This window comes from Candida metapsilosis (genome assembly GCF_017655625.1).
Source record: "Candida metapsilosis strain BP57 chromosome Unknown scaffold1, whole genome shotgun sequence".
NCBI classification, from domain to species: domain Eukaryota; kingdom Fungi; phylum Ascomycota; class Pichiomycetes; order Serinales; family Debaryomycetaceae; genus Lodderomyces; species Lodderomyces metapsilosis.
Window position 1 is genome coordinate 690682 of NW_027138159.1, and position 27679 is coordinate 718360.

The 27679-nt window shown below is 37.6% G+C and overlaps 11 protein-coding genes across 11 annotated transcripts; 4 read left to right on the forward strand and 7 right to left on the reverse strand. All coding sequences in view use genetic code 12, as the record gives it.

Moving 5' to 3' along the window:
• Positions 1–348: 348 nt before the first annotated feature.
• Positions 349–2292, reverse strand: CPP1 (tyrosine/serine/threonine protein phosphatase; the record flags this gene model as incomplete). The annotated part of the gene is made up of 1 exon (XM_067692128.1): positions 349–2292. One exon carries the CDS (start codon positions 2290–2292, stop codon positions 349–351), a length of 1944 nt encoding a protein of 647 aa, XP_067550345.1.
• A 1913-nt stretch (positions 2293–4205) lies between these two features.
• Positions 4206–5417, forward strand: I9W82_000320 (uncharacterized protein; the record flags this gene model as incomplete). Its single annotated transcript, XM_067692140.1, has 1 exon — positions 4206–5417. The coding sequence occupies one exon, from the start codon at positions 4206–4208 to the stop codon at positions 5415–5417; it is 1212 nt and encodes a 403-aa protein (XP_067550346.1).
• Positions 5418–5563: 146 nt separating this feature from the next.
• Positions 5564–7555, reverse strand: CAS1 (ATP-dependent DNA helicase; the record flags this gene model as incomplete). Its single annotated transcript, XM_067692151.1, has 1 exon — positions 5564–7555. One exon carries the CDS (start codon positions 7553–7555, stop codon positions 5564–5566), a length of 1992 nt encoding a protein of 663 aa, XP_067550347.1.
• Positions 7556–8235: 680 nt separating this feature from the next.
• On the reverse strand, positions 8236–8901 carry I9W82_000322 (bifunctional thymidylate/uridylate kinase; the record flags this gene model as incomplete). Its single annotated transcript, XM_067692162.1, has 1 exon — positions 8236–8901. The coding sequence occupies one exon, from the start codon at positions 8899–8901 to the stop codon at positions 8236–8238; it is 666 nt and encodes a 221-aa protein (XP_067550348.1).
• Positions 8902–12218: 3317 nt separating this feature from the next.
• On the forward strand, positions 12219–14885 carry I9W82_000323 (uncharacterized protein; the record flags this gene model as incomplete). Its single annotated transcript, XM_067692173.1, has 1 exon — positions 12219–14885. One exon carries the CDS (start codon positions 12219–12221, stop codon positions 14883–14885), a length of 2667 nt encoding a protein of 888 aa, XP_067550349.1.
• A 269-nt stretch (positions 14886–15154) lies between these two features.
• I9W82_000324 (uncharacterized protein) lies at positions 15155–15787 on the forward strand (the record flags this gene model as incomplete). The annotated part of the gene is made up of 1 exon (XM_067692184.1): positions 15155–15787. One exon carries the CDS (start codon positions 15155–15157, stop codon positions 15785–15787), a length of 633 nt encoding a protein of 210 aa, XP_067550350.1.
• A 72-nt stretch (positions 15788–15859) lies between these two features.
• AVT4 (Avt4p) lies at positions 15860–18127 on the reverse strand (the record flags this gene model as incomplete). Its single annotated transcript, XM_067692195.1, has 1 exon — positions 15860–18127. One exon carries the CDS (start codon positions 18125–18127, stop codon positions 15860–15862), a length of 2268 nt encoding a protein of 755 aa, XP_067550351.1.
• Positions 18128–18403: 276 nt separating this feature from the next.
• Positions 18404–21478, reverse strand: I9W82_000326 (uncharacterized protein; the record flags this gene model as incomplete). Its single annotated transcript, XM_067692206.1, has 1 exon — positions 18404–21478. One exon carries the CDS (start codon positions 21476–21478, stop codon positions 18404–18406), a length of 3075 nt encoding a protein of 1024 aa, XP_067550352.1.
• Positions 21479–22950: 1472 nt separating this feature from the next.
• On the forward strand, positions 22951–24024 carry MRF1 (Mrf1p; the record flags this gene model as incomplete). Its single annotated transcript, XM_067692217.1, has 1 exon — positions 22951–24024. One exon carries the CDS (start codon positions 22951–22953, stop codon positions 24022–24024), a length of 1074 nt encoding a protein of 357 aa, XP_067550353.1.
• Positions 24025–24134: 110 nt separating this feature from the next.
• On the reverse strand, positions 24135–24941 carry I9W82_000328 (uncharacterized protein; the record flags this gene model as incomplete). The annotated part of the gene is made up of 1 exon (XM_067692228.1): positions 24135–24941. One exon carries the CDS (start codon positions 24939–24941, stop codon positions 24135–24137), a length of 807 nt encoding a protein of 268 aa, XP_067550354.1.
• A 773-nt stretch (positions 24942–25714) lies between these two features.
• Positions 25715–27595, reverse strand: I9W82_000329 (uncharacterized protein; the record flags this gene model as incomplete). Its single annotated transcript, XM_067692238.1, has 1 exon — positions 25715–27595. The coding sequence occupies one exon, from the start codon at positions 27593–27595 to the stop codon at positions 25715–25717; it is 1881 nt and encodes a 626-aa protein (XP_067550355.1).
• Between the last annotated feature and the right edge of the window lie 84 nt (positions 27596–27679).

Below are 27679 nucleotides of genomic sequence, written 5' to 3' on the forward strand. Positions count from 1 at the left end.
AAGCTTTTGTGAGTGAAAATGTTTTGAAAATATGATTAAGATAGGTGGCTATATTAGATTCGTTGCATATAGGTGGGGTATTCCACTTGGATTGAATTGTTTACTATATCTGAGTTGTCTCCACGCCTTCAGGAAAGATCTAGCTTCAGTTTACGTGGTGACTATTTTTGGTTGTCTGGTTGTTTTGGTTGTCAATTTCATTTTTTTTTTTTACTTCAACTGAACCTGCTTTTTTTGAGGATATGACAAAGTCGTGTACCAATGCCCAAAGAAGTGATATACGAAGGCTCGTAGAATTCTACGCACTATGCATTTAATCCTATATGCCCTATATCATAAACTTTCTAACTACAAGCTCATTTCAGTTGGAGAGCCAACCAATAATTGCAGTGTGCTGAATTCCGATTTGTTCAATTTATCACCAAACTCCATCAACTCGAAAATCAAACTCATGTTGGGACATATTCGTTCACATTTGTCTATCGAAATCCTACTTGCTTCCCTTGATTCAAGACCTGTTAAAGTGCCACTCTTTAACATTTCGTAAGCTGCATTGACACCAAGACCAAACTTCATCATGTAGTATGCAACGACAACACACGCACTTCGGCTAACTCCGCATTGACAATGGATAAGGATCCTCGAATTCTTTTCATAAAAGGAATCTATTTTCTGAGTCAATTCCATCAAATCTTTTGAAATGGGAGACGCATGTGACCAAGGAACATGAACGTATTCACGTACATTTTGTTTCTGGTTTGCAAATTGAGCTGATAAATTAGTGCATTCTTTAGCAACATTGATAACCAAATCAAACTGATTAATATCAATCTTTTGTAGTGGATCGGAGTAGAGAAATATTTTCTGATTGAGGACATTTCTTGGCCCATTGGGGTAAGCATTGATACCTGTTGTTTCTTGAAGTTCTTCCGTAATGTGAAACTTTCTTGAATCATAAGTCACGCTTTGCAAAGCGCTTGATTGAACCAATGAATTAACCTCTGATTTATTGAAACTTGTTTCCAAGGGAGATTCAATTGACATTTTCTTGATATTCCGCAGTGATTTGGTAGGCAAATTATGCTGTTGTGGTACCAGGACACCAACGTTATCCAGTGCCATGGGACTCTGTAATCTTGGTGGTGTTGATAATGGAGAGGCCTTGGAATTTGGTGCAAATGGGGGAGCTACTGGGGGCTGCATGCGTTGATCAAATACATCGCCACCAGTGCCATTTAATGATATCGTATCGAGCGCTTGCTGCAGACCAGTGATTTCCAGAGGGAACCTGTAAGGCTTGTTTAGAGCACCATTGGTACTCCTTGTTTCAATATCAGAACCTCCATTCAAATACTGTCGATGTTGCGCTTGAGGAATTTGTGGGGGTAGTGTTGGGGTATGAGTAACTGAAGGGGTTTGTAGTCCATCTTCCGAGTACATTGTATTATTGTGGAGTAAGGTCTTTGTAAAATTGAATTGCTGCAGTTTCTCTGATGAAGATGCTGTTGTATGTGAATTTGAGTCCGATAGTTTCAGTCTTTTTGATGCAAGGGTTGCATGGTTTTGATTGGAAGTTCCATTTGAGTCGTTTAAATTTAGTGACAAATTCTTCATATTCTTGTGCACATTAAACGTGTTTGCTATTTTTGAATGCTTGGGAGAATAGTTGATCATTCCTGGTGAAGACGGTATTGAGCCCGGTGATGACACTGTTGAAACTGGGGATGAAAAACCATGTGAAAGAAGGGCATTAGTGGGAGGTTGTTGAAATGAATGTGCATTTTGAAGCTTGTGTTGTGGAGGAGGTGGTGACGACGACAGGTCTACTTCAACTTTTCGGTTCTGTAATTTTGATGGTGTTGTAGTTGTTTCATTCACATGTTTTGGTGAAGATGATGATTGGGTATTGGAGTGAACCATTGACAGTTCTAATTCCAGTGGCGAGTATTCAAAACTATATTGTCGGTGATGGTTACGGTGCGACAGCGAAGATGACGATGAGGAGGAGCAAGAAGACGCGGAAGATGACAATGATTGGTCATTGGATAGATTGTTTTTCAACTTGGAAGCTGGATCTACCTGAAAGTCGTTTTTCATCGTATCATTGGCGGAATAGTTGGTAGGAGTACAATGGTTTTTGATATTTTCGGCAGTGATGAAATCCGAAGCGTGTGATGTTGAAGTTTCAAAACTAAATTTGGATACTGGTCGATGTAAATGGTTACCAGTGGTTCTAGTGGTTGTGGTTGTAGCAGTACTAATAGCACAAGATGATACCCAAGGAGTCGACATATAATCTAGGAAACAGCGACAGGAGGGAGGGGGGCTTTAACAAGTGTTGACTAAGCGAAGCCTTTTTCTTTTTGACTGGGGGGGAGACAGGGAGTATAACTCAAACTAGATTAATGAAGATAAGTGGGTGGTGGTTTGATATGGAGTTAGATTCAACTGTGGTCTGAGAGAGAGTTCTTTTGGTTTGTCGTGTTTTAATGGGATATAATAATACTCTTTTCTCTTTTTTTTTTTTTGGTTTGTTTGAGTTTGAGTTTCTTTTTAAAATAAAAATAAAAATTAAAAATAAATTAAATAAAAAATAAAAAATAAAAAAAAGAATAAAAAAAAAGAAATTCTTCCTTTCTCCTGCTTTTTTATGTTTTTGTGGAGGTTTTGGTTGTAAAATTAGAAACGGACGTGTCTTCACTTTGTCTTTTTTCTCTTGCCTGTTTGTACTGAGAGCGAGGTTGAGGTAGTTCAATTGGCTATGATAGATATATTGTAGTAGTAGTCTCTAATACTAATGTGCACTTTGTAGTCTGTTCCTTGGTTATATATATATATAGTGTGTGTGTATTTGTCTGTAATAAGTCACAATGTTTTATGTTTCGTGTATTTGTGCTCCTTCTCTCTGTTTGATAAAAAAAAAAAAAAAAAAAGGAGTCGTGTCCAACACAACACTGATACAACCACTAGTCTACAAATATATACCCACCCTACATATAAACCTTATTGGATACATTGTCTTTCAATATATATATCACATGTGTGTCATATTAAAATGATTTATATAGGTGCACACTTTTGTACATGTAAATATACGAACATTGAGCCCCTCAGGAAGAGAAGGAGGATTGTAATGTTTTTTTTTTTTTTTTCTAATTAAAATTCAAAGTGATTCGACTTTTTAAAAATAGAAAGTATTGCATGCATCGTACACTGAAATAGGAATATATAAATCACATATCGTAGTAAGTTTCTATTTATATAACAACAACAACAACAACAACAACAACAACAAGAACAACAACAACACCTGCGAGAGCAAAACTACGGATGTGAAACCATAGAGATAAAGTCATGCATTACATATCACACTGTTACTCTGTTACTCTATTACTCTGTTGTAGTCCGCCTTTTCCGTTTCATCACTCTTGCTACATTAACACTCTAAGTTTATACTTTAAACTCGTTAACACTTTTAACTTTAAGACGAAAGCAGATTGTAATCCCTTTTCATTAATTAACATAGACTCTTATTCTTCTTTTTTTTTCTCTAATGTAACAAAAGAGTCTAGACTCGTAAGTCTATTGTCTATTGTCAACAATAGAAAGCGCAAACTACATTTTTTTCTTTATACAAAATAGGAGGCTGTGCATATATCCTAAGGAGTGTCTATTTTTGGCATGTCGAAAAGACACAATAGAAATTTAATGACACTACTATGACATCATATCATTGAAGTTATCCTTTGGTTACTTGACGTTTCTCCTTTCTTACTAAGAGGGAGTTTTCTTAATATGATTCATCTTATATGCTCCTCTCTCATCTTTCTGCTTATTACTTTTTAAGTGCAACCGTGTTTTGATTCCATAGTGGCAAATTGCCTAAAAATAAATTTGATTCAGGGGTATCACAACCAAATGTATGCGTTGTAAAAATTGACACAAATATTAGACCAATAACATTGCCAAGAAAAAGACAAAACAGTAAATACAACAAGGCTTTTACTTGTGTGTCGTGGTTTTAACATATGCGACACGACAATTCCCTACAGCGGTTGCAAAATTTCTAACAATTGAATGCTATTCCTTCCTCAAGTAGATAGGTGTCTACAATGGAATGAAAAAAAGCCACCCTCCCGCTCACCTCCCCTACTCTATATGCCCTTTCAAAAATTACCTATTGCTACACATCGCAGGTCCATCATATGAAACTTTTCGAATTACCAATTGCAATACTCAAAAACATATTCGTTGAATTTGACGCAACCATTCTTTCATCATTATCACCAGACAATGTCATTTTGTACTTTAACAGTCTACCACCAGACCAGCTGTTTGACAACATTGGTCACACATTGAATCTAGTTCATTGCAGCTACGACGATACTCTTGAACTAAAATTGCACCTATCAGATGAAGATTCATCATCACCAATGTCATCAAGAAATACACCCTTTTATTCACAAATTTGGGTTAAAGCCACTAAACCATTGACAAATGAAGCTAAAATGTTGTGGGATCAAGTTTTCCATCGGGCCATTTATGTAAACTTGAAATCTGGTTATCAAATTGAATCCAAATTTTACAAAAGATATGTCATTTATGACATGGACGATATAAAGAGCCGTATTTCAAAACACACATACATCATTCCTTATTTACACGTTTGGACTGGCGGTGATAAAAGTTGTATTGTTCCATTCTGGGCCCATTTTGCGCAGTTTGATCAGTATCCATTAAGCACCAATGAATTGAAAATTACTTACCCGGTTGTGTCAGGGTTAAATGATGATGAATACTTGAGATTTTTCCAAATTGAAACATTTAGCAACACTACAAAGCATACAACAAAGAAAATTGGGAAATTCCGTAAACTAATGATGGCGTATTTCCAATCGGTTGATATATGTATGACAGTGGGCCAATATTGTAAATTTCGAATGCACATGTTGGATTTAGATTCGAGAATGGATGCTAGTCCTGTAAACTTGAGACTTTGTTTGACTGATATAAATACTGGGGGTACTCCGAGCGATACGAGTTATGATAATGATACCATGGCAAAGATGGCTTTTGCTCCTCTTGATTTCCCGATTTATTGGATCACCAAAATTTTTGAACCCAAACATATAAAATCTTTGACTTTGGATTATTTTGCACCGGGCACCAAGATTACAGATCTTAACACATTGGTGCGAAGAATGCCAAAACTTGAATCTCTTGTTCTTGAGTTTGGGTGTTTGGAAGTTTCAAAAATTGCTGGTTTGAAGACAAGATGGAGGAAACTGAATGTATGTGATATACAATTGAAAATGGATTACACTTGTTTCAGGAACCAACTATTAATAGATAAGAAAATTGCCAAGCCATGGCTGGTTGTCATTGTGGATGATTATGTGGTATTGAGTTCCATTTAGGAGAGAAGTCATACTACGCTCCACAAGTTTAGAAAGGTAAGAGAGTTCACATCAATAATGAAAAAGCAAATACGCTTTTTGCACCATAAATTAATATAGAAAAGATTAACAATAAACTTAAACCCACCCCGACATCTCCCACTTCATTATTTCTCATATTCCATCTGTAACAACTCATGTTTGATAACATTATAGAAATAGTTCAATGACGGGTTTGGATAATCATGAGGATTATACAGTTGAATTTCATGCAGCTGAATCATGCTCTTCATTTTTTGCACAATTTGTTCATCATAAGGCGATCCACTACCATTCAATTGCGTACCATCTTCCAGTTTCACTTTAGTTCCACCTTCTTGTTCCCCATCCATAATCTCTTTAATATAAGGTGCTGGCAATGAGCGCATGTCTTCCAACCATGGCATCTTGATCAAAAGAAATCCTTGTGGGAAATCTCCACGAATAGAATCAGTAGTAGCAGCGGCAGCGGTTGTTCCTTCCTCTTGTTCAAACACCCTTGTTGATCCTTTAGTTCGTGTAGGGTACATTGCATACAATCGTGGTTTGGAGTTTGATCTAGTACATCCAAACACCATGGCGTATTGTTGTAACTTAATGCATGTTCGATACAATGACGCAAAAGTTGATTGTGAGTTAGTGAAACCTCCTTTCAAACTATGTGAAGAGCTGCCTAGGCCATTATAAGGATCAGCAGTGATGAAAATGGGGGCACCACAAGAATAAGTATAGTTGAAGTGGGATAAGTCACGGAATCCAATTAGTTGCAAGTAAGGAGGTGGTGAAAATAGAACCGACTTGGCAGAGGTATTCTCATCATCATCATCATCGTCATCGCCTTCCCCTTCATCGTTATCCTTCTCCTCCTCAACTTGATGGTCAAATGTATAATCACGTAAAAACTTCATCAACTCATGATTCAACAACAACACATCCGCACCACCACCGCCCAACTCAATGCCCTTTCTAATACCAGCCTCCTCTTTCCTTTCCGCCAACGATAACCCACCACTATCACGAGCACTCTTGATAGCAATCTTGGACCCATCTTTTTCCTTAGTCAACACTGCCTCTGTAAACACTCGTTTAAGCAATTCACCACGCGTATAAACTAACAATTCACGTTTTTTCAACTTTTCATGTGAATAGAGAGTGTAGCCTTTGACAGTACACCCTACTGATCCTCCTAATTTGCCGCCATCGCTTAGGATCAAGTTGCATGTGAATTGAACACGTCGAACGTATTTTATGTCAAGAATACTCTGTCGAATTTGATTTGATAGCACCAGTTTTTGGAAAATGGGACTATCTTTACTGAAACCGGGTGAAACTTTTGCATCAACCTGGGTAAGCTGTGTCGCTGGTGTACCCTGTGTTCCTGGTACCTGTGTCCCCTGTGTCCCCTGTGCCCCCTGTGTCCCTTGTGTCCCCTGTGTTCCCTGTGTCCCTTGCGACGCCTTCATAAAATTTGAATTCATAAAAATCAACTTAAACTGACGATGATCAAAAGCACGCCCCCTAGGCTCAAGAAAAATCGGCTCAATATAAAACCCATAAGCATAAAAATCATTAATTGTCCTAAACAAAGTCTCATAAGTTGATTCTTGCTCATACGGATGATCATTACTCGTTATCCAAATCATGCGTTGTTTATTAAACTCGCGTTTATTCATAAATTCATCAATCATCTTACTTAGAATCGTACATAGCTCAATATCCTTGTGCATTGGCTCGTATTTGAAAATTTGGTCCAAGGGACATGTATCAACATTTTGAATCAAGTCATTTAGCGTCTTCATGTTTGTCAAATTAAGGACATTTAAATGAAATAGCCTATTGAATGAAGGTGGAGACTTCATTGATTTCAAAGGTGGAGATACAGTAGCACAGTTGTAAAAGTAGATTCCAATACCGGTGCTACGTGAAGTGATGATCAAATCTTGCATCAAGTCATTGATACTATTGAGGATTTCGTATAGTTGTGATGGTTGATTGAGTAGTTTATTTTGAGGTGCTAGTATATCGGGGGTGATTTCAATTAGGAAAGATACTGCTTCTCTTACTTCTCTTTGTTGGAATTGATCGTTTTCGTTGTCATCTGAGTCAAAGTCATCTGACATGGTTGTTGGTGTATGGACGCGTTGAGGAAAGGAAGCAGCAGGGTTTGGTGAGGTTCCCTTGTTTGCGCACCACAAAAAAAATCTAGACCCAAAGTAAATCAAAGCTACTCCTTATACTTCAAGTCCATCCCCGTAACTCGCCATTTCCCTTTCCTTTCCCATGTCCATCCAATTCATCTTAGTACTCAACCGCCAAGGCAAAAACAGACTAGTAAAATGGTTCGACAACTCCCTAACACCCACGCAAAAACAACAAAACATAACCGAAATCCACCGGTTAATATCGTCAAGAGATTCAAAACATCAATCCAACTTTGTGCTATACCAAAACCATAAACTATGTTATCGAAGATATGCCGGTTTATATTTCATCATATCTATAGATTTACAAGATAATGAATTGTCGTATTTGGAAAGTATACATTTTTTTGTTGAGATTTTGGATGTTTATTTTAACAATGTTTGTGAAGTTGATTTGGTTTTCAATTTTTATAAGTTGTATTTTATTATGGATGAGGTTTATCTTGGTGGGGAGATTCAAGATATACTGAAGCAAAAGATATTGGACCGTTTGCTGTACTTGGACTCGATGGATTAGAGAAGGAGGAATAGAGGATAGGAGAAGCTTTGCTGAGATGAAACACGGTCCTTGATTCCATCAATGGTTGTGTTTGTTCCCTCTATACATGGTTTATAGGTTTATCAGTCAATACATGCACCTTACTTGATTCAACAACATGCCAAAGTAAATCACTCACTTGTTCTATAGTTTTACTCCCCACATCAACAATTTTAACACTTGGATCATTTCTTTCATCAAGTATATCCAAAAAGCATTGCTTCACTCTTGATTGAAACTCAACCATTTCATATCGTTCATCACCCCATCCTTTTCTAGAACTAATTTCATCCATATCCAAAGTTAAAAACATTGTTAAATCAGGTTTAGGTAAACCCTTATCTGGTGAAAGCAACCATTCAACATTGGATAAATTTGTCAATGTATCCGTCTCATTTGAATCTGTATGTTTATGTTTTGCCAAAGTATAAGCAATTCCAGAATATATATATCGATCCAAAATGACAAAATAACCCTGGTTGAGTAAATCAATAATCTCTTGATTCAATTCCCATCGATTAGCCAGGAACAATAAATGAGCCGATTGATCACTTAGTTGAAATGTTTTATTAGTTAAATATTCATTGATTAGTTTACCTATTGATGTTGATCTATCGGGGAATTTGATAAGTTTAGATTGGGAGAATTTGGAAGCTAGTATTGATGCCTGGGTGGATTTGCCTGATCGGTCTAACCCTTCAATCAAGATTAATTGTCCTCGGGGCATAAGGTACAGTATTACTATGTTGATGACGCGTGTAAAAAGAATTGAGATGAAGTTGATGTCGAATTTTTTTCCAAAGTGCGATCAATGACATAAGAAGAAATATACGACAGTATGAGTAACTACATTAATTTACAATTATTAAATGTGAAAGGGTTCATGACCGAGAGACTCAATGCTCATGCTCATCAACCGGAGATACACCCTTTCTAAATTCAATCTCCATATGAAATCCATACTAATATTCGTATTCCAGTGTACCCCAAAAAGAAGAACGCAATGTCTTCCTCCATCTCCCGAGAGATGAATATTTGGGGACTGAAATATATACCAGCAGCTATCAAGTTCGTCAGTGGTGTTTGTTTAAAGCTGAAAAACGACGCCGCTGAGATGGATTGGGTTAATGAAAGAAGAGAAGAGATAGGAAGATTAATTTTTTTTTTTTTTTTTTGATCTTTTTTGCCTTTCCACTGTGTGTTCATTGTCGTTTTTGAAAATGCGACATTGATGAATATGTACACAACTGGTCATCTACATTCTGGAGGTTATAAGCCATTTGGTTAGGTCGATCTATGTAGAGAGCTCTTTGTTTGAAATATATGATATTTTAATTTGTTATTTAGATTGTGGCATTGGGAAGAGGAAGTAGCTATTATTTGCGTAAAATTTGCCGCAAAGATTTTAAGGTACATTATGCACAGAAGAAAAGATAAAGGGCTTATTCATTAAGCAAGACAATCTTTGAGTCTTATAACGAGTGTAAACAAAATTATGATACTGATTTGATTACAAGAGAGATCGCTAATGTCTCTATTACCTTAGGAGTAAATCAAAAGATGTTCTGTTGTTTTGATGTCACACGACACGTTCCTTATTTCTATTTTTCTTTTTATTTTTTGTTTTCATGTGTGAGTATTACAATATTAATATAATTTCCTAATTAGGAAAAACGAGTAAAACACAATTTCCGTGGTCCTTTTTGAAAACTCAGTGTTTTATACTAGTCTTCTTCGAGGGAATAGTAATATTGTGCCAACTAGAAAAAGAGAAACATTTTGGCTTGCTCTCTAATTGGCCTTTGTATAATTAGTTTAAGGTTATGGTTAGATTTTGTTTTTTTTTAGTCTCGAGTGGTTAACTCCGCAAACTTAAAGTACGAGGGGTTAAATAAAAACTAAAAAATAAAAAACACGGAATCCGGATCCAACGGACACGGGAGAAGAAAAAAAAAACATAATAATAATAATAGTAAAAATATAATTAAGAGTTTCGGTTGTATACAGATTTTGAGATATTATCATTGTTACTATTACTAACTATATTTTTATATCCGAAGCATTTGAACACGGCTTCTTTTTCTTTTTTGTTTTTTTTTTTTTGCAACACACTCTGATCCACAGGGGAATGACAGTATACAAGGTAGAGCTAGTTTATTACTAGGATTAAAACACGACAGTATTGAAGAGTGCTATGTTCACTACAGTGAAAGGTGGAAGGACGTGCTCCTGCTTGACTCTGTTTTCCCTGTGCAATATACATTTTACGTGTTGCTTATGCAAAGAACATGCCGACGCGTTGTAGAAAAAAGGTCCGAGGCGTACCCGTGTGGAATTGTAAGAACTAATCGCTTATTTGTTCATCTGCTTTACTGTTGTGCATGAAGAAAAGAGCAACAAATAGCAAAGGAGGTATATTTATTTTGACAGTGGTTTAGGATCAATGAATATTTGACGAAGAGAGAGTGTGTGTGTCTCGAGTAACTTCTTCCTGTAAGTGAGACTATTTATCACATGCCAATGCTTGAGTGTATATATCCGTTGATGTAGGTGTGATCTTCATATAATAGAATGGTTTAGAGTACCTTTGAATCTGGCACAACAATAGTGTAGGTAACAAAAAACCTCTTTTCTTTTACAAGCCACTTTTCTCTCTTGAAGGAAAAGAAGAAGTGTATTTACTATAGTTAGGTTTTAAACTTTGGAATACTACTGCTCTTGTTCTTCTTCTTCTTGTGTCTTGTGTATATATAAAGTTATATGTCTTCTGTTTGTAGATATGAAGAGATGGTTATGAGTTTTAATTTTAGTTTAACTCTTTAGTATAGACACAAATTAGACAAATACAAATACAAACAACACACGAATTACTCTCATTCTCTCTATACTAATTAAAACAACAAAAAAAACAAAAAAAAAAAAAAAAAAAGAAAAGAAAAGCAAACCAAATCATCAACAACAACAACAACAGAGTTTCTTTTCTTTTTAAATTATATCACTCCATCATCTTCTTCTTCATCATATTACACTCGCTTTACACACACCACTACACATCCACATCCACATCCACAGACACTTTCAAACCAATATAGACAAAACATAATTTATTAAAACTTTTTTTAACAAATATATATATTTTTTCTTCTTTCAAAACCCCAAGAAAAAAAATTATAATACAATACATCAACACACATTCCACTATTAGAGGAAAAGAAGATAGACAGAAGAGAGATATTATAGATAACTATGTCACAACTTCAACAAATATTAACAAGTATGTATAACTAACTATTCAGCAATCAACACTCAAGAGAGAGTCGTTGTATTGTTTTGTTGAAAATCAAATCCAAACGAGGCTATGAGAGAGAGAGAGAGACAACACACAATTCACAATTTTTTTTAATCCTAAGGTACACACATACAATACAAACAAAGGGAATAAAGGGAAACAAAGGAACCTTAAACAATACCACAACTCCCACACACCAGTATAAATTTAAGGGGGGAAAACAATCGACAAAAAGAGAAAATGAAGCCAGATACCAGGAACAAGGGGAAAATCAACATAGAAAAGCAGAATTATACACATGCATACACAAACACACACACACCTATGTCTTAACAGACAAGAAAACTTCACCTCCAGTGAAAGTTAATCACAGAAATTACACACACGCATACACACACTTTAAGATCAAGCTTTTACTTTTTTTTTTCTTTGGTGATGCGTCTCCTGTCGTGTCGTATTATATTTTTCGTGTGTTTTGAAATGCAAGTATCAGTGACCATCATAATATAATATTAAACGTAACGTGTGTTTCTTTGGCAAAAAAAAAATTCAACCACTTTCAACCACTTTGAACCACTTTATTGTCACACTTTGTGCTTTACTTTTACTTACGCTTGCTAATACTTGCACCTACACACACATTGCTACAACAGTTCATCACTTGAGAGATCTCGATTTTCCCCCTTACATCGTACCTTTTTCCCCCCTGAAATAATCCTTCCCATCTGATACCTTTCATACTGCCTCGTTTTACAATGCCAGAGTTCTCATTACTAACTGATGTTCTTATAGTTGGATCCAATCCTAATGTATCGTTTTACGCTTGGAGATTATATCAAGTACAATCAGTTGAATTAACCATTGTTGACTTACAATTTGAAAAAACTAGGCCGATCAATTGGAAATCCACACTGTTGGGAGCAAGTCAGTATTCACCTCATGAAGCTTACTCAACTATTCAAGAACTTCCAACCCACAAGAGATATGATGTCGTAATTCTTAGCTGTAATTCATTACAAGATTTTCAAGCAACTTGTTCTGGGTTGAACAAATTTATTCATGACAAAACAATTATTCTTGTTGAAAGTACTGGTTACATCAACCTTGAACCATTTGTCACTGCTAGTTTTCCCAAATCAGCAGCTGCTTCATTGTTGGTGATGTCCATTATGAATGAGAGTGATGTGCGCAAAACATCAAGAAATACCCTTGTTCATCAAGTTAGAAATCGAGATGCAAGAATCTATTTTGGTACTTCTTCAGGCGCCTCTAGCAAATTGACTTCCCACCCAAGTTATCAAAAAATGTACAATCTTTTACAATATGTTCAAGAAAATAGTAATGGAGCAATCACTTTACTTAAATCAAGCAATCCTAAGGAATTTATGACATATCAATGGAAATTGGCATTACCTCGTATTGTGTTTGATCCAGTAATGATTTTATTTGAGATTGAATATCCTGAATTATTGAAGAGCCAAATTTTATCCAAACCTTTAATCACCGGATTAATTAATGAGTTGTTTAAACTTATCAAGAAGATGGATTGCAAATTGGTTAAAGGATTTGAAAATGAAGCAAATTTATTGGAAAGTTGGTCAAATTTTTTCCCTGCTGTTAAATCAAATGATCATTTTGTCAATTCACCTAGATTATTTTACAACTTTTACCATAAATTGGATCTTGAACTTGATTTGTTACTATTGCAACCAATTTTATTGGGTGATGATAATGGAATTAGAACCCCATATTTGGAAAACTTGTATTCAATAATGTGTCAATTTAACAAGATCAATCACAAGTCATCAATTTTCTTCAAACGTAAACTTGGTGATGAACCTGATTCTGAAAGGTTAATAACAGCAAAACAATTGGAAGATGATATTGCGACAAAGACTCAAAAACATCGAGATTTGGAGAAATCAATCAAAGATTATGAAGTTTCAAAAATTAGCATTGATAATGATGTTCGTAAACAACAACAAGTGTTGAAATCACTTGAACAACAAATCATCAACACTGAAACAAAATTATCCAACTTGCTGTACGAATTTGAGAAAAGATCAAGAACATTGGAAATGGAACATGAAGCTAAATTTAAATCATTGAATCAACAGTATAATGAAAGACTAAGAGATTTAGAGGCTAATTTTGCTAAACAAAAAATCGGACCAAATAATAGTCCGCCATTGTCTATACCAATGCAACAACCAACACCTTCTCAAGATGATCAAATGAAACCAAATGGGTATAGAGAATCTGTCATGAGTCTGGATGGATTGGCTGATTTCAAACACATCATTCAATATAACGATGTTGTGCCAAATGGAACAACCGACACTCCTAAATTGGAACCACCAATGCAACCAAGTCAAGGACAAAGTTCAGAAAATTTTGTTGATGCAGGTACTGGTACTTCTGATTTACCACCACATATACTTCAAAAGGAATTGGAATTAAAGAGTAGAGAAGAAGCATTGCGGGCTCGTGAAGGAAGCATTGCAGGCTATCAGCAACAACAACAGCAACAACAACGCACAGGCCCAAGCCAGTATCCAGGATATCAACCAAATGGGTATGCTCCACAACAACAACAGCAGCAACATCACAACCACCACCCAAGCCTGTATAACAACCAGCCTGGATTTTTCAATGGTCCTCAAAATGGTTACTCGGACCAACAACCACCTCATGGTTTACCTAGTGGAGGCTTACCACCAAACCAATTCCCACCTAATTTAAAAACAAATGGTTCAATGGTAAATATGAATGGGTTCCCACCGCAGCAACAACCTATGCCAGCACAATATAGTGGATACAACCAACAGCGTAGATTGAATTCGATGCCAGGTATCAACAACTACCAAGAATTTCAACAACACCAACAGCAATTCGGAAATTCGGCAAGTTTCAATAATGCAGCTCCGATAGACCCATTCATAGAGCAACGCTTCAAGACTGCCAAGCGGAACAACAATCGTCGCTCTCAAATGCCTATGATGGGGAACATCGATGGGCTCGACATGGGTGGTCGCGGTGGGATGCCCTTGCCCGGTGCTAGAAAGTCAATGGTTCACCAGTTCAATTCGTCGGCATTACCACCACAACAAGCCAGGAGATCTACAAGCAACCCACTCTTGAATGGTGGCCAGTCACAGCTGCAACAACATTTACAACCTCCAATGCAACAATCACATTCACAGGACTTGCATCCACCAAACATGCACAGTTCATCATCATCGGCGAACTCTAATGATACTCCAAAGACCGGTGGTGATCATGAAAACAATGTGAAGTTGCAAGTGCCGGTTGTTGTTGATTACAATCAGAATGCAAAGCCATTGGGAGGTATTGCTGAGCTGAATAAAGAAGGTGGTGATAAAAAGAAGAAAAAGAAAGGGTTATTTCATAAAAAGTCATGAGAGATTTGTTGTTAATGGGTTTTGGGTTTCATATGTATATATTAGTTTTATAGCATAGGATTTATATAAAAAATGCAAAAGTTTCTAGGGGTAAATAATCAATTGAAAAGGGTGCTTGCTTTGTAGGTTGGTATATGGAGTCGTGTGGTAGTCAAATGAAAAATGTACGAAAAAAAAAAACAAAATTCAGCGCAACAAATCAACATCAAGAGAAATATCCCAAAACCCACAGATTTGTACCAATCTCAAGCACACACACATATACAACAATGACCAGACACTTCTACGAAGATGACGACAACTTCATCACCAACAAACCAGGAACAACCGACCCCATCACTCCCAAACTCCAATCCCAAGAATCCATCCACGGCGGAGAAAACGCAACAATTATCGACGGTATGGTAATTCGAACCACACCAATCTTGGAAAAATACACCAACTCAATCCGTCAATACCTCATTACCAAGTTCAACATTTTTGAAGCTGAATTAGAGACGCAGAAACTGGCGGGAATGAATGAATGGCGAGATTTGAAAGCTGAGTTTAATTCAATTGTCAATGAACCAATCTTGCCTAATTCAATCTATATCTTGACTGCTGGGTTGACGGGAAGTATAATTGTGCGTAATAGGAATATCGGGTTGAGGTTAATTACACCATTGGTTTTTGGTGGTTGTGCTTTGAAGTATTTTATGCCTAGGACATTTGGAAACTTGCTGAAGGAGTATAATGAGTTTGAGATGAAGACCGTGCCTGATGTGTATAAGCAGAGACAAGAGTTGATTGGGCAGTTGAGGTATTGGAGGTCGGAGGCTGAGGTGCAGAGGGTTAAAGTTAATGATTGTGTTATTGAACAAGTTCATGATTTGAGGAAAAAATGGAGTCAAGTCTGGGATTAAGTAGATAGAGATTGTCGGGAATTTAATGGAAATGTCTATTAATTTTCTATAGTAGAATATAAATAAAGGCCTTTAAGTGAAGAGGATTTGGTAGGTTGTGTAAACTAAAGCCAAGCCACCAATGGCAATCAAAATATAATCCAAAATGGCTAGCCAGTACCTGCGTTTACCCTCTCTCAGACTCACATCTCTCTCATGGCCTTTAATACCATCCCCACCAGCTTCTCCACTGGTCTCCCCACAGCACCCTCTCAAATGCAACATTGGTGGATACATATACACCAAAGGAATACAGGCAAAACATCCAATAAACGAAACAAACTTGTCCAAATTCTCACCACCAATAAGGGCAATATAAGCAATAAACAAGACAAACACCGCCCGAAACAAATTCTTGAGCCATTTAATCTGCACAGACACTTTACCACTCAATTTAAACAATTTCGACTCAATTAATCGAATCGCGGGGAATAATTGTAATGGAGTTGAAAGTAAAATAGCCATTGAGTAGAAAAACTGCGTCATTATAACCATGATTGAATCCTGGGGCAAATTTAGTAAGATTACCGTTTGAACGTCTTCACCAAATGTCATGTATCCCATTCCACCAATGATTATGAAAATAACGGCAATTGTGCCCATGACTTTTGCCAATACTTTGGGGAAATGTCCTGGGTAAATCATAGATTCTTGGACTGGGATAATTAAACCAATTCCTTCAAATGCAAAAATGGCCGTTCCGATAAATAATGAAAATTGCAGTTTATTAAAACCATACTCGACTGCAGGGCCAATATGACCATGATTCAATACCCCCCATTCGTATGCGATATAGTATATGATTGTCACCAACCCAGTCAAAATGAACAAGTTTGCCAATAACGACAGTATTGAAAGCTTTGTAATATCACGTACTAAACTCATTGGAATAATAGCCACAACTTGAAGCCCAATAAACCAAATGATATCCAACTTACCATACCTGCCATCGCCGAGGTTTATATTTTGAACGAATGCACGTAGATTCTCCGCTGTAAAGACAATGTAAGCAGCAACAAACCCAATTTGGGAGATTATGATGGATGCCAAAATCAATCTTTGTAACCATTTGCCATACAATTTGAATCCAATTTCTGCAAAACCAGAGACTCTAACTGCAATTTTCGTTTGCACGAGTATTAAATAACACCAGAATGATAACAAGGCAAATATCGATAATGTAATTACTGAGAATGCCAATCCACCATTGGCAAATGCTCTAGGAAGGAACAAGACACCAGTACCGACAAATGCTTTAAGAAGTAAGAAATACGCCTTTGTGTCTGTTGCTGTGCCTCGAGGATTGTAACTGTTGTCAATTTGACTTGAGCCAATTGGTGTTGTGCTTGATGACGCTGACGGTGGCCCCAAAAGGGGCGTTTCTTCGTCAACTTGTTTAAATCTGTACCCCAGTTCGTCGTCTTCTAGATCTTCACCTGCAAAATGTCCATAGATACTGAGAAACTCAATGAAATTTTTAGTCAAAAAATTCGGTGTAGGCTTGCTCCGTCCATCATCGTACCCGAAGTGCACATTTCCAGTGACATTCAACTGATCTGAATCCTGCTGGTGTGACTGCTTATTCTGCTGCTGTTGCTGTACCAAAAACTCCCTCCTAAACCCACCAGGAACATTAAACGAACTAGCCCGCGACTTAATCAGCCCACTATCAGAGCCATATCCATCATCAAAACTCTTTGATTTATGCAACCGCGGCAGCTGCTGAGTCTTTAGTAGTAAATCATGCTGCAATTTATACAAGTCGTGAGTGATATCACCACCTTCTTGCTGCAAGTTGTTCCCACGAGGTGGTAAATGCTTAGATAATTGAGATAGCATATGTGGATCATCTAAACCCTCTCGAAAATCAACTGATGCTGTGTCGTCATCTTGGTGTTCTAGTCTGTGTGGGTGACTTGTTTGAACTTGTAACGGTCCTGTTCTCGATGGTGGCGATGCAGAACTTGATGAATCATCAATCGCCAGTTCATTCTCTACTCTACTCGTGTGTTCAACATTTGAGTTTAGTCCATCCTGTGCAGCACCAAAGCCACGCCCATCTCTCAAAAATGGTGCATTTGAGACAAACGAGTTGCTTTGTGATCCACCTCGAGATCCATTATTACCTCGAGACCCACGTCTAGAGCCATACATACTAGCAGCCATTGCCGATCCTACTCCAGCTCCAGCTCCTGTTGGAGTTGTTGCAAACGGTGATGATGATCCAGATAAGGGAGATTTAGTGAGTAAATTGATTGATCGTCTCCGTTGCGACTTGTTTATGTCTTGAGGGTTAGTCATGCTACTAGTGTGCTCTTAAAAGCGGTTTGTATGAGAAGTAAATTGTGAAAGTGGATGTATATGTTTTGATGTTGTTCTTATCTATTTATAAAGAGGAGAAGAATAGAAAAAAAAAACTTCTCTTGCAGAAGAAGGAAATCAACACCGATTAACACAAAATTAACACCAGACCAATATCAAAACCAAATACACAACTACAAATAACCCCTGACTTACAGAGTAGTACCCACCAAGATGCACCCGCGTATTTTATAATGTTCGTTTTAATTAAATATTCTATACTGCTTCTATGGTAATACCAAATTTAGCCAACTTCTCCTCGGCCCGCTCATAACCATACTGGGCCGAGTTCGTATAATAGTCAATTGCCTTATCAACAGCACTAGTAACCTCATCAATTCCACCATTAGAATGAGCCATATTACCCATATCCTCATCACTTATGTCGTATTCATAAACTTCACCCAATTTATACAATACCCGAGGATCACGACGATTCAAATCTAGAGCCTTGTTGAAGTACTTGATTGCTGCTGCTATGTTTTTCTCAATTCCGAAATCTTGTTCATAAGATTCAACAAAATCATTTTTCAATAAACATGCATAGATAAAGTAGGCTTTACATCTCAAACTTGTCTTGATTTCACCATTACCTGATTCGATATCTTTGATGATTTTCACAATGTGTGTCACTGAAGCTTTGATAAATGCAGCTTTATTATTTTCAATATGCTGTGGTTGTGATTGTTGAGGGATGAAATCTCCTTTGATATTGATATAATTGTACAATTTGGAATTTGTAGCTGTAATCAACATCTTTGCCCAAAGTAATCGATGCTCCATTGTCTTGTTTCCAGATGCAATGCTACTACGCAACTTTTTAAACTCCTTGATTCTCTTTTGGGTTTCAGAATCCAATTTCGGCTGAGGCTGTTTTGCATGCCAGCCAACGGGCATACTATTACGCTTGCTATAAGGCATATTGTCATACATCATCATTGACTGACGTCTTGAGTCTTGGGGCATCATCATCATCATACTATGACGGTTCATTGCTGGGTGTCCACCACCATTTTGATACATCATTGGGTTCATACCCATTCCCATACCCATACCCATATTCATACCCATCATGTTCATATTGTTGTACGGCATCATCATGTGAGGAGGCATATTCATTGGCATTTGCATTTGCATCATGGGATTAGATGGTGGCAGCATCATATTTAAATCAGGCATTGACACGTTACCATTTCCCAAATCAAAACTTGTTTGCAGTTGCCAAGGTTGTGGCATTAATCCTGGTTCAGGTTGTGGAGGAGAAACAGCTGATGGAGATCCGTCTTGTTGTACATGGGCCCTTTTTCCCTTTCTTTGTCCTGGTGTACTAGGTGACAGCTTAGAAGATGGCTGTGATGCTACTCGGAAGTTTTCCTCATTTTGGATTGAATTGTATGATTCTTCCGAAGAGGTGGTATCTTTTCTATTCAATGTAGCTTGCGTGTTTGGTGGTGGTGCTTTATCTGCTATGATTGTTTCATTATGATCATCTTGCAACCCATCATCTTCTTCATCACCCTCTTGTTCACTATCATCAAACAAAAATTTTGTGTAGTCGGAAATCTGTCTTGATCCATTAGATTCATCTTTATCAACACTCAACAGTAGCTTAGACATTGCTTGATTAACTTCCAAATCTTTATCTTGTAAAGAGCCCAAATGACCAACTCTCACTGATGACTCAACTTCTTCATCCTCATCATCACTGTAAACGTTGAATGCTTGTGGCTTGAAATTCGATTCCAAAGAAGTTACCCTCTGACCATCACCACGTTTCTTGAATGCATGTTGAGGTTCCGAAATGGATCTAGTGGATTTCATAGTTGATCTTCTTGAGTTACGGACAAGTTCATTACTTTCAACAACGTTATCACTAGCAACGTTTTTCGAACGTTGATAAGCTTCTAAATAATCATGTGGTGGCTGAGTTGAGTATTGAGAGTGATGATTTTGCTGTTGAGAATCCTGCTGTTGATTTATATTCTGCAAAGATTGAGTTTGACGAATTTGTGAGCTTCTTCTCCTTTGCTTCTTTGCAAGAGATTGCTGCAGTTGCAGGTTCAACATCTGAGACTGTAATTCCGGATTGAAATGTTGTTGTTGTGGATGCATCATATAGTTCATACCGTTATTAGGATATGGCATTTGCATTTGAGGATACCCATATGGCATCATGTGATTAAATTGAGGGTTATTTTGAAAGTACATTGAGTTTCTTTGTTGCTGTTGCTGTTGCTGTTGTTGCATTGCAAGGGCTTGGTAGTATTGCTTCCATTGTTCATAATACGGATGTTGTGTTGGTTGGAAAGAGTCAGAACTTGCTGATTCCGAGTCATCATCTTCCGAAGTTACATCGTCTTCAACCACCTCCTTCTCATTATGAATATTTTGCACAGCAACCCCGGCACCTGCGTTTACTGCACCTGGACCCACTGGTGGCTGTTGATGACCAAAATACATACTTTGGTTATAATACTGTGAATTGTCTTGTTGCTGTGGTGGCTGTGGTACTTTATTTGAAGATGGTCTTTTTGGTGTGCCCGCTTTCGACATATTAGCATCACCTCCCTGCACAGCCCTTGGCAATGATTGTTGACTAGCATTTGCTGATATTCCAAAAGTAGGAGTCGTGTTCAAATCTACATCTTGGTGAATCGCAGCCTCTGGTGTAATCGTGGTTGCAGATTGTGAGCTTATATGAGAATGTTTTTCTGGTGTTTGAACTTGAGGTGGCGGCTTACGAGGCGAAGTTCTTTGTTTTGGTGGGTGAACAATGTAAGTTTGTTCACTATGATGCACGCTTGAATTGCCAGGTATATTCTCCCTTTTTTGTTGTTGGACTGAAGCATTAGGGGCTTTTTGTGGATAATATGGTTGCTGAGGCTGAGATCTGGGTATCTCGTCACCACGGGTACGCACCGTGTCAGGTCTTCCTGCCGATATCTGACTATCTCCTCCAATCATATCCAAGTTTGGTCTTAAGGCAAGTGGAAGTTTCTTGACTGGTCTTGGAGACGTAGCGGGTTTGCTATGATGTTGCGGGTGATACCCAATTGATTCAGTTGAAGTATATGACGACGAAGATCCAGTAGACAGGAAATCACTCTCAGTATAAGAGTTTGTAGTTTCGGACCTCTTATGCAAATGATTTACGTTCGGTGGTGGTAAATGCTGATTTTGGTTTGGATGCAATTGACGATTGGGATAGTACTGTGGATACGATCCCAGTTGTTCTTGTTCTTGAATGTGGTTATGATTTTTACCACCTACTTTTAAGCCAAACAACCCCATTGTGTGATGATGTTGTTTGAGGTGGATATTATGAAGGTAATGTGATGTATAACTTTTTGGAAAAAGAGTGGAATGATGATGGTTTTTTTCTTTTATTTTATTTTTTTTTAAGGTTTTGTTTCTCTTTGAAGCTAAAAATAACCAAACAAATAAACAACAAGAACAGTAATAATAATAGAGCAATACTCTTTTTGGGAGTTGATGTTGCAGTTGGTATCAATGTGACCTCCAGGTGTGATATAAAGTATCAGTAACAAGGCTGACTTGCAGAGAAAAAAAATAATGGAAATATTTCGTCTACTTAAAGCATCTTTTGTTTTCGGTTGTTTTTTTTTTTCTTCCTCTTCAAGGCACATATAAAAAGCAATCACAACAAATTGAAAATTTCAAGTTCTTTGTTTCGCTTATTGTTCGACCACTACAGGGGGTAAAACCCTTCTCTCTAGTAGGAAGATGTGTTTTTTGCTGAAAAGCTTAATCTGAGTTCAGTCACACTTGTTTCGGTTTTGGTATAGATTTTTAAGGAACAAAATTGATTGTTTTTGCAATCATATTTCCCAATTAGGATTAAACGTAAATAATCACACAAAAAGCGAACTCCTGTACGAATTTTTACATAACCAATCACAACAACTGTTGTAGCAAGAGGGGGGGTAAGACCAATTGACGACAGTTTCACACTGTGAGGTCAGAAGCTAAACAACTGTGGCTTTGATGTCTCAGTTGTTTACATGCTTGAAGCCTCTGCGTTACAGTAAGAATTTTCCCCTGCGTTGCAGTTGCACAGCCTAGAAAGAGACAATGGATTCCTAAACAAAGGGTAGCAACCGTTCACTTGCCCCGTGGCCGTGTCTCGCGACAATTGTTTTTCTTGCACAAGGACAATGATAATTTCACACCATCTTTGTCCTTCATTTCAGATCGCCACAGCCACGCTGGTTGGGCCAAGAAGGGGGCGAGTAGAGGGGGGGGTATTTGCGCAGAAAAAAAAAAAAAAACGTACAAGCAAGGATGCAACCGGAAGATCAAACGTACACAAGGGTGAGTGTGACCCTGAATATTGTACACCACTCTTGAGACGGTAAATCCCATCTCGTAATTGAACGTGAAATATTCTTGCGGAGTGGATGCTTTTGGAGTGTGGTGGCTTGTAAGTAGATCTTATCTCCGAGATTTATTACATTTAACACACACCATCTAGAGATTGAGAGACACACTTCACGTACAAATGGCACACTATGCTCATCTCTGTAACGTACTGGATCGTTGCTACAAAGCATGGCTAAAGTAAACCTCTTCCTAATGAGCAAAACGGGTAGCGGCTATCGCGCTACCTGAAATGCCCTTGCTGCATTACTAATCAAAACTGACTGGATTGCTCTCAAGTCGAGCCACATATCTAATAGTACTCACCAGTCTTCCCTTCTCCTCCGTTGCCACTCAACAAAACATACCCAATCTCTTTTACAGCCATGTCAATTGAAGGAAGTGCAGTCACTTACACCGAATACGGTACCGATATTCCCAAATTACTCCACACCACCAATTTCAAAATTAACCCCGATGCAATCAAATCGAACCAAATCTTACTTAAAGCATTGGCTACGCCATTGAACCCAGCTGATTTACTGCAACTTCGTGGTGGATACAACGATAGTCCAGATATTCAATTGGGTACTGAACCAAACAAGGAGAAGAAGCCATTGCATGTTGGCGGTAATGAGGGGGTTTATAAAGTGGTGAAATCAGGATCCGATGCTTCGCAATTCAAAGAGGGTGATTTGGTGATTCCAAAATTACCATCGTTTGGAACTTGGAGAAGCTATGCAATTGCAGAAGCTGATAATTTGATCAATGTCAATGGTCTAACTGTTGAACAAGCAGCCACTATATCAATCAACCCAGCCACTGCTTATCAATTGTTGAACAATTACATCTCCGATTGGAAAAGTGGGGATTATGTGATTCAAAACTCAGGGACTTCACAAGTATCTAGATACGTTTCCCAACTTGGTAAATTACGTGGAATCAAAACCATATCAGTCGTACGTGATGGTAAATCTCAACAAGAGATTGATGAATTGAAACAATTTGGAGCAGAACACGTCATATCTCATCTGGAATTCAATGATGAAAATTTTGATATTTCTAAATACACCAAGGGTGGTAATGTTCGATTAGCACTCAATGGATCATGTGACTCGACCGTGGCTAACTTGGTCAAGAGTTTATCAAATAAGGGACAATTGGTAAGTTATGGCTTTTTAGGAGGTGCAGATATCAAGTACAGTGCACAACAACAGTTTGCTAAAGATCTAATTACAAGAAGATTTTGGTTAACGGCAAATACGTATGCTGATCCACAGGGAAAAGTTGATACTATTAAACATTTGGTTGAGTTGTATGGAACTGGAAAGATTAAGGATGTTCCTTATAACAAGTTGCATTATAAACAAGGTGGAAGTGAAGAGATTTCAAAGGAGTTGTTGCAAGGATTATCGAATTTCAAAAATGGTAAAGGTAAACAAGTGTTGTTTTACGATTGAGTGAATAGAGTAATAGCTTATTGATCGTTGGACTTTATACCTGATTCTTTACTCTAATGCTATACAAGTATACAAATCATTATAGCTCTCACACTCAAACTTATTATACATCACTTCCCAATTCCAACTTTCCTCAACCCTAAACCAACAATACCACGTATCAAATGCAAATACAACTTAACCACAGAAACAATCAAAACGACAGAAAACCTAAATACATAGTCAGCCAATAAATACCCAATCAAGACAAACTCACCAACTACTTGCGCCAAGGAATAAGAAATGGTGGAATCTGTGTCATCCTCGCCAGTGCCATCTGCTGGTCTCCAAGTTGAATCAAATATAACCTCAATCAATTCCAACCGTAACCAAGTGATCCAGTTCTTGGATGTTTCAAGTGATGTATCGAAAGCAACGATTGGATCTCTCAATTGGAGGTTCTTGTAAGATACCAATCCAAACAAGAGTGAAGCCGATGACGAGGACGTAGCTACTGAGCTCAGTGTTGTTTTAGTTGCAACTGTACTTGTTTTCTGCTTTGGTCTCTTGTGTTTTGATGAAGCTGAAGAACTTGAACGACGTTTAGTCTTTGTTTGTTTCTTTGTTTGCGGTTCTTGTTGAGATATAGTTACTTCACCATTAGACTTGGTATTGGTATCAGTATTGCTCCCGACAGGACCTTCATTTTTCTTATTAGCATCATCGGCATGTTCACCATCATATTGATCGCCTTCGTTCATTGCACCATTAGCTTCCCTCTCTCCATCCGGTTGACCATTGGTTTCACCATTAAGTTTAGTCTCCGCTTCTACAACCACTTCCATATCAGTAACATTTCCATTACATAACCCACCATGTTCAGGCTCAACGTTCAAATCATGCTTCAATTCACCAATGGGAACACTTTGACTAGCCATTGCTTTTGGATGATATCTTTGCTTTCCTTTATTACAAAATGTAGATTAATAAGGACGTTGAAAGGGGGGAGAAATGTGGGTGGGTTTTATACTCTATGGAGTGTGTGTATGTGCGTGTGTTAGAAAAAGAAATACCAATTTCACACCCCGTTATCGCACAAACTATCTCCCCCCCCCTCTTCTCTCCTTTACTCGTGTACTTTATCAATACGTAAGGCATCACACATGCTTTCTTCAAACATTAACTCTCATTGCTTCCCCGCAGGACAAGCGCTAATACAAGAGTACCATACCATCAGACCACAAGCTCAAGTTCAATAGGAAATCATCCAACTCATGTAAGAACCTGCCTCTTTATCTCAAAGAAGCACGAGTTAAAAACAAGCCTCAGTAGGTCATGATCTACTTGTAATATGTACCAAGATCCCATGTAATGCCCCCCCCTTTAACCGCGCTGTTTGTAATTAAAGCAACCCCTCTCCTCCTCTACTCTACTCTTTTTAAAAATTTTGGCTGTGAAAAAATGTGATAGGTAACAAATGACACAAAAGAATGTCACAAGTGCAAAAAGAAGGATCTTGTGTAATGAAACACCACCGATTTGTCCAAGAAGGAGGAACACAAGCAATGCAAAAAAAAAACATTACCTCAAGAACAATCAAGTCCAATGCTTACACTAGGTGCAAACATTAGGAGAAGAAAAGAGACTCTACTGTATCATTCTATTGTGCACAGCTTTACTCTATATAGACATAATCTACTATGTATCGAACTCAAAACTGTAACCAGCTCCAATTGTCAGCCTCTTGTATGCCATTATCGCCCATAAACTGACTAGGCATATTATTATGTGCATCAAAACTACTATTATGAGTATGAGAAGTTTTGTTGTCTTGGGGTACATCAGTGGATGTGGATGAAGGTGGGGGAAGTCCATTAGGATCCAACAAATCAAACTCATCATGATGTTGATGATGATTGTGCAGTTGTTGGTGCAGTTGTTGTTTTGGGCTTGGATTGAATTGAGCTTTCTCTTGGAACAACAACTCATTAGTGTTTCCGTTCGATGTAAAGTCCGATTGAAACAAGTTCAAGTTTAGTAACTTGTCAATTTGCTGAGCCGAAAATTGTGTACTATTAACATTATTGTGATTGTCACTATCTCCTCCACTGGCAGCTTGATTATGATGCCTAAATTGGGAGTCAAGATCCATATTGGTGTTCACAGTACCTTGGTGTTGACTACCAGTTGAATCAACATGATGATGATGATGGTGATGGTGGTGAAGATGGTGCAGTGGTTGTGTCTGCTTTGATTGAGTAAATTGGTTTGCAACTGGCGCTGAAGAAGACCCAATAAATCCATCAAATCCTAATCCATTAGCACCTCCCATACCTCCAATAGTATATTCTGATGAAAGTAAATTAATATTAGTATTGCCAATCATCTTGTCATCACTATTTCTTGATTTGAACTTGCTTGCATCTCCAACTGAATAACTTGTACTATTACTGTTATTGCTGTTGTTGACCTTGTTATTCCTTAATGGTCTTAGAGTACCATGTAATTTATAAAATAATCCACATGCATTACATAATAAATCACCATCATTTGATTTCCTCCACAATGGAGTGGTTCTAGTTTCACAGTTGGTGCATTGTAAAATCTTTTTCCGTCCATTATTTGTTAAACTGTTTTTTCTACCATTAGTTGGTATTCCAGAGATGGAATTGGGTGAAGTAGTGCTAATGGTACTACTAGTGGAGGCAGTATTTTTGGTCTTTGTGCTGGTGGCAAGACCCAGTGATTGTAATGGTTTTGGAGTTGTTGATGTTGATGACGATGTAGAAGATGATTTGGCTGGTTTTGTAGTGAATGGTGCTGAAATACCTGATATTGATTTACTATGTTGTATATTAGTTGGTGACAGTTGAGTAGCACTAGTTGCGGATGGTGCTGGAAATATTGAGTTATTCTTCAAATTAGATTCAAGGTTATTGATATAAGTGGATAAGAAGTTACTAGATTGGTCATCTTCGGGGATTCCTGTGCTGCTGTTGTCTGTATTAATGGCACCCACTTTTGCATCTATCAAACCCAGTTTTGACTCTTCTTGACTAATTCTGCGTATATGAGCCACGTAATCAAAATCATCTAAATTGGGTTCATTGGAGGAGTCGCCGCTATCTTCTACTTTTGTTGCTGATTTATTTATATTGTCAAGGAGGTTTGAAGTTGGTGCATTAGTTGTTGAAACTGAATTATTATTATTCTTGGACCCCGAGTCTTTTCTAGCCATGGGTTTAGATACGCATGCATTGCTAGTGATTTTACCAGTTCCAGTACTGATATTGGATCCAGTAGCATCGTTGTTTTGGGTAAGTATTTTTTTATTTTGTATTCTCCAAGCCAAGTTAGATATTCTTTGATTATGAGGTAGATAACTCTTGTGTTGATACATTTTGAAAATGTCCATTGATGCGTTGTCCTCATCTTGTATTAGATCGAGTATCGACGGTGAGTCATTGGAAGTTGATGAAAGGATAGATGGGGTAATTGTAGTCATCTTTGATGGCAGTGTCTGATGTTGTTTCTTTTGCGGTGACTGTTTCTGTTGATTATAGTTTGTGGTCAGATGAATAGGCTCGTTCATGGAGTTTTCAGTAGCTTTTTTTAGTGATAACTTTCAACAAAGTGGGTTGAGATAGCTGAAGACAAGGAAATAAGAAAAAAAAAT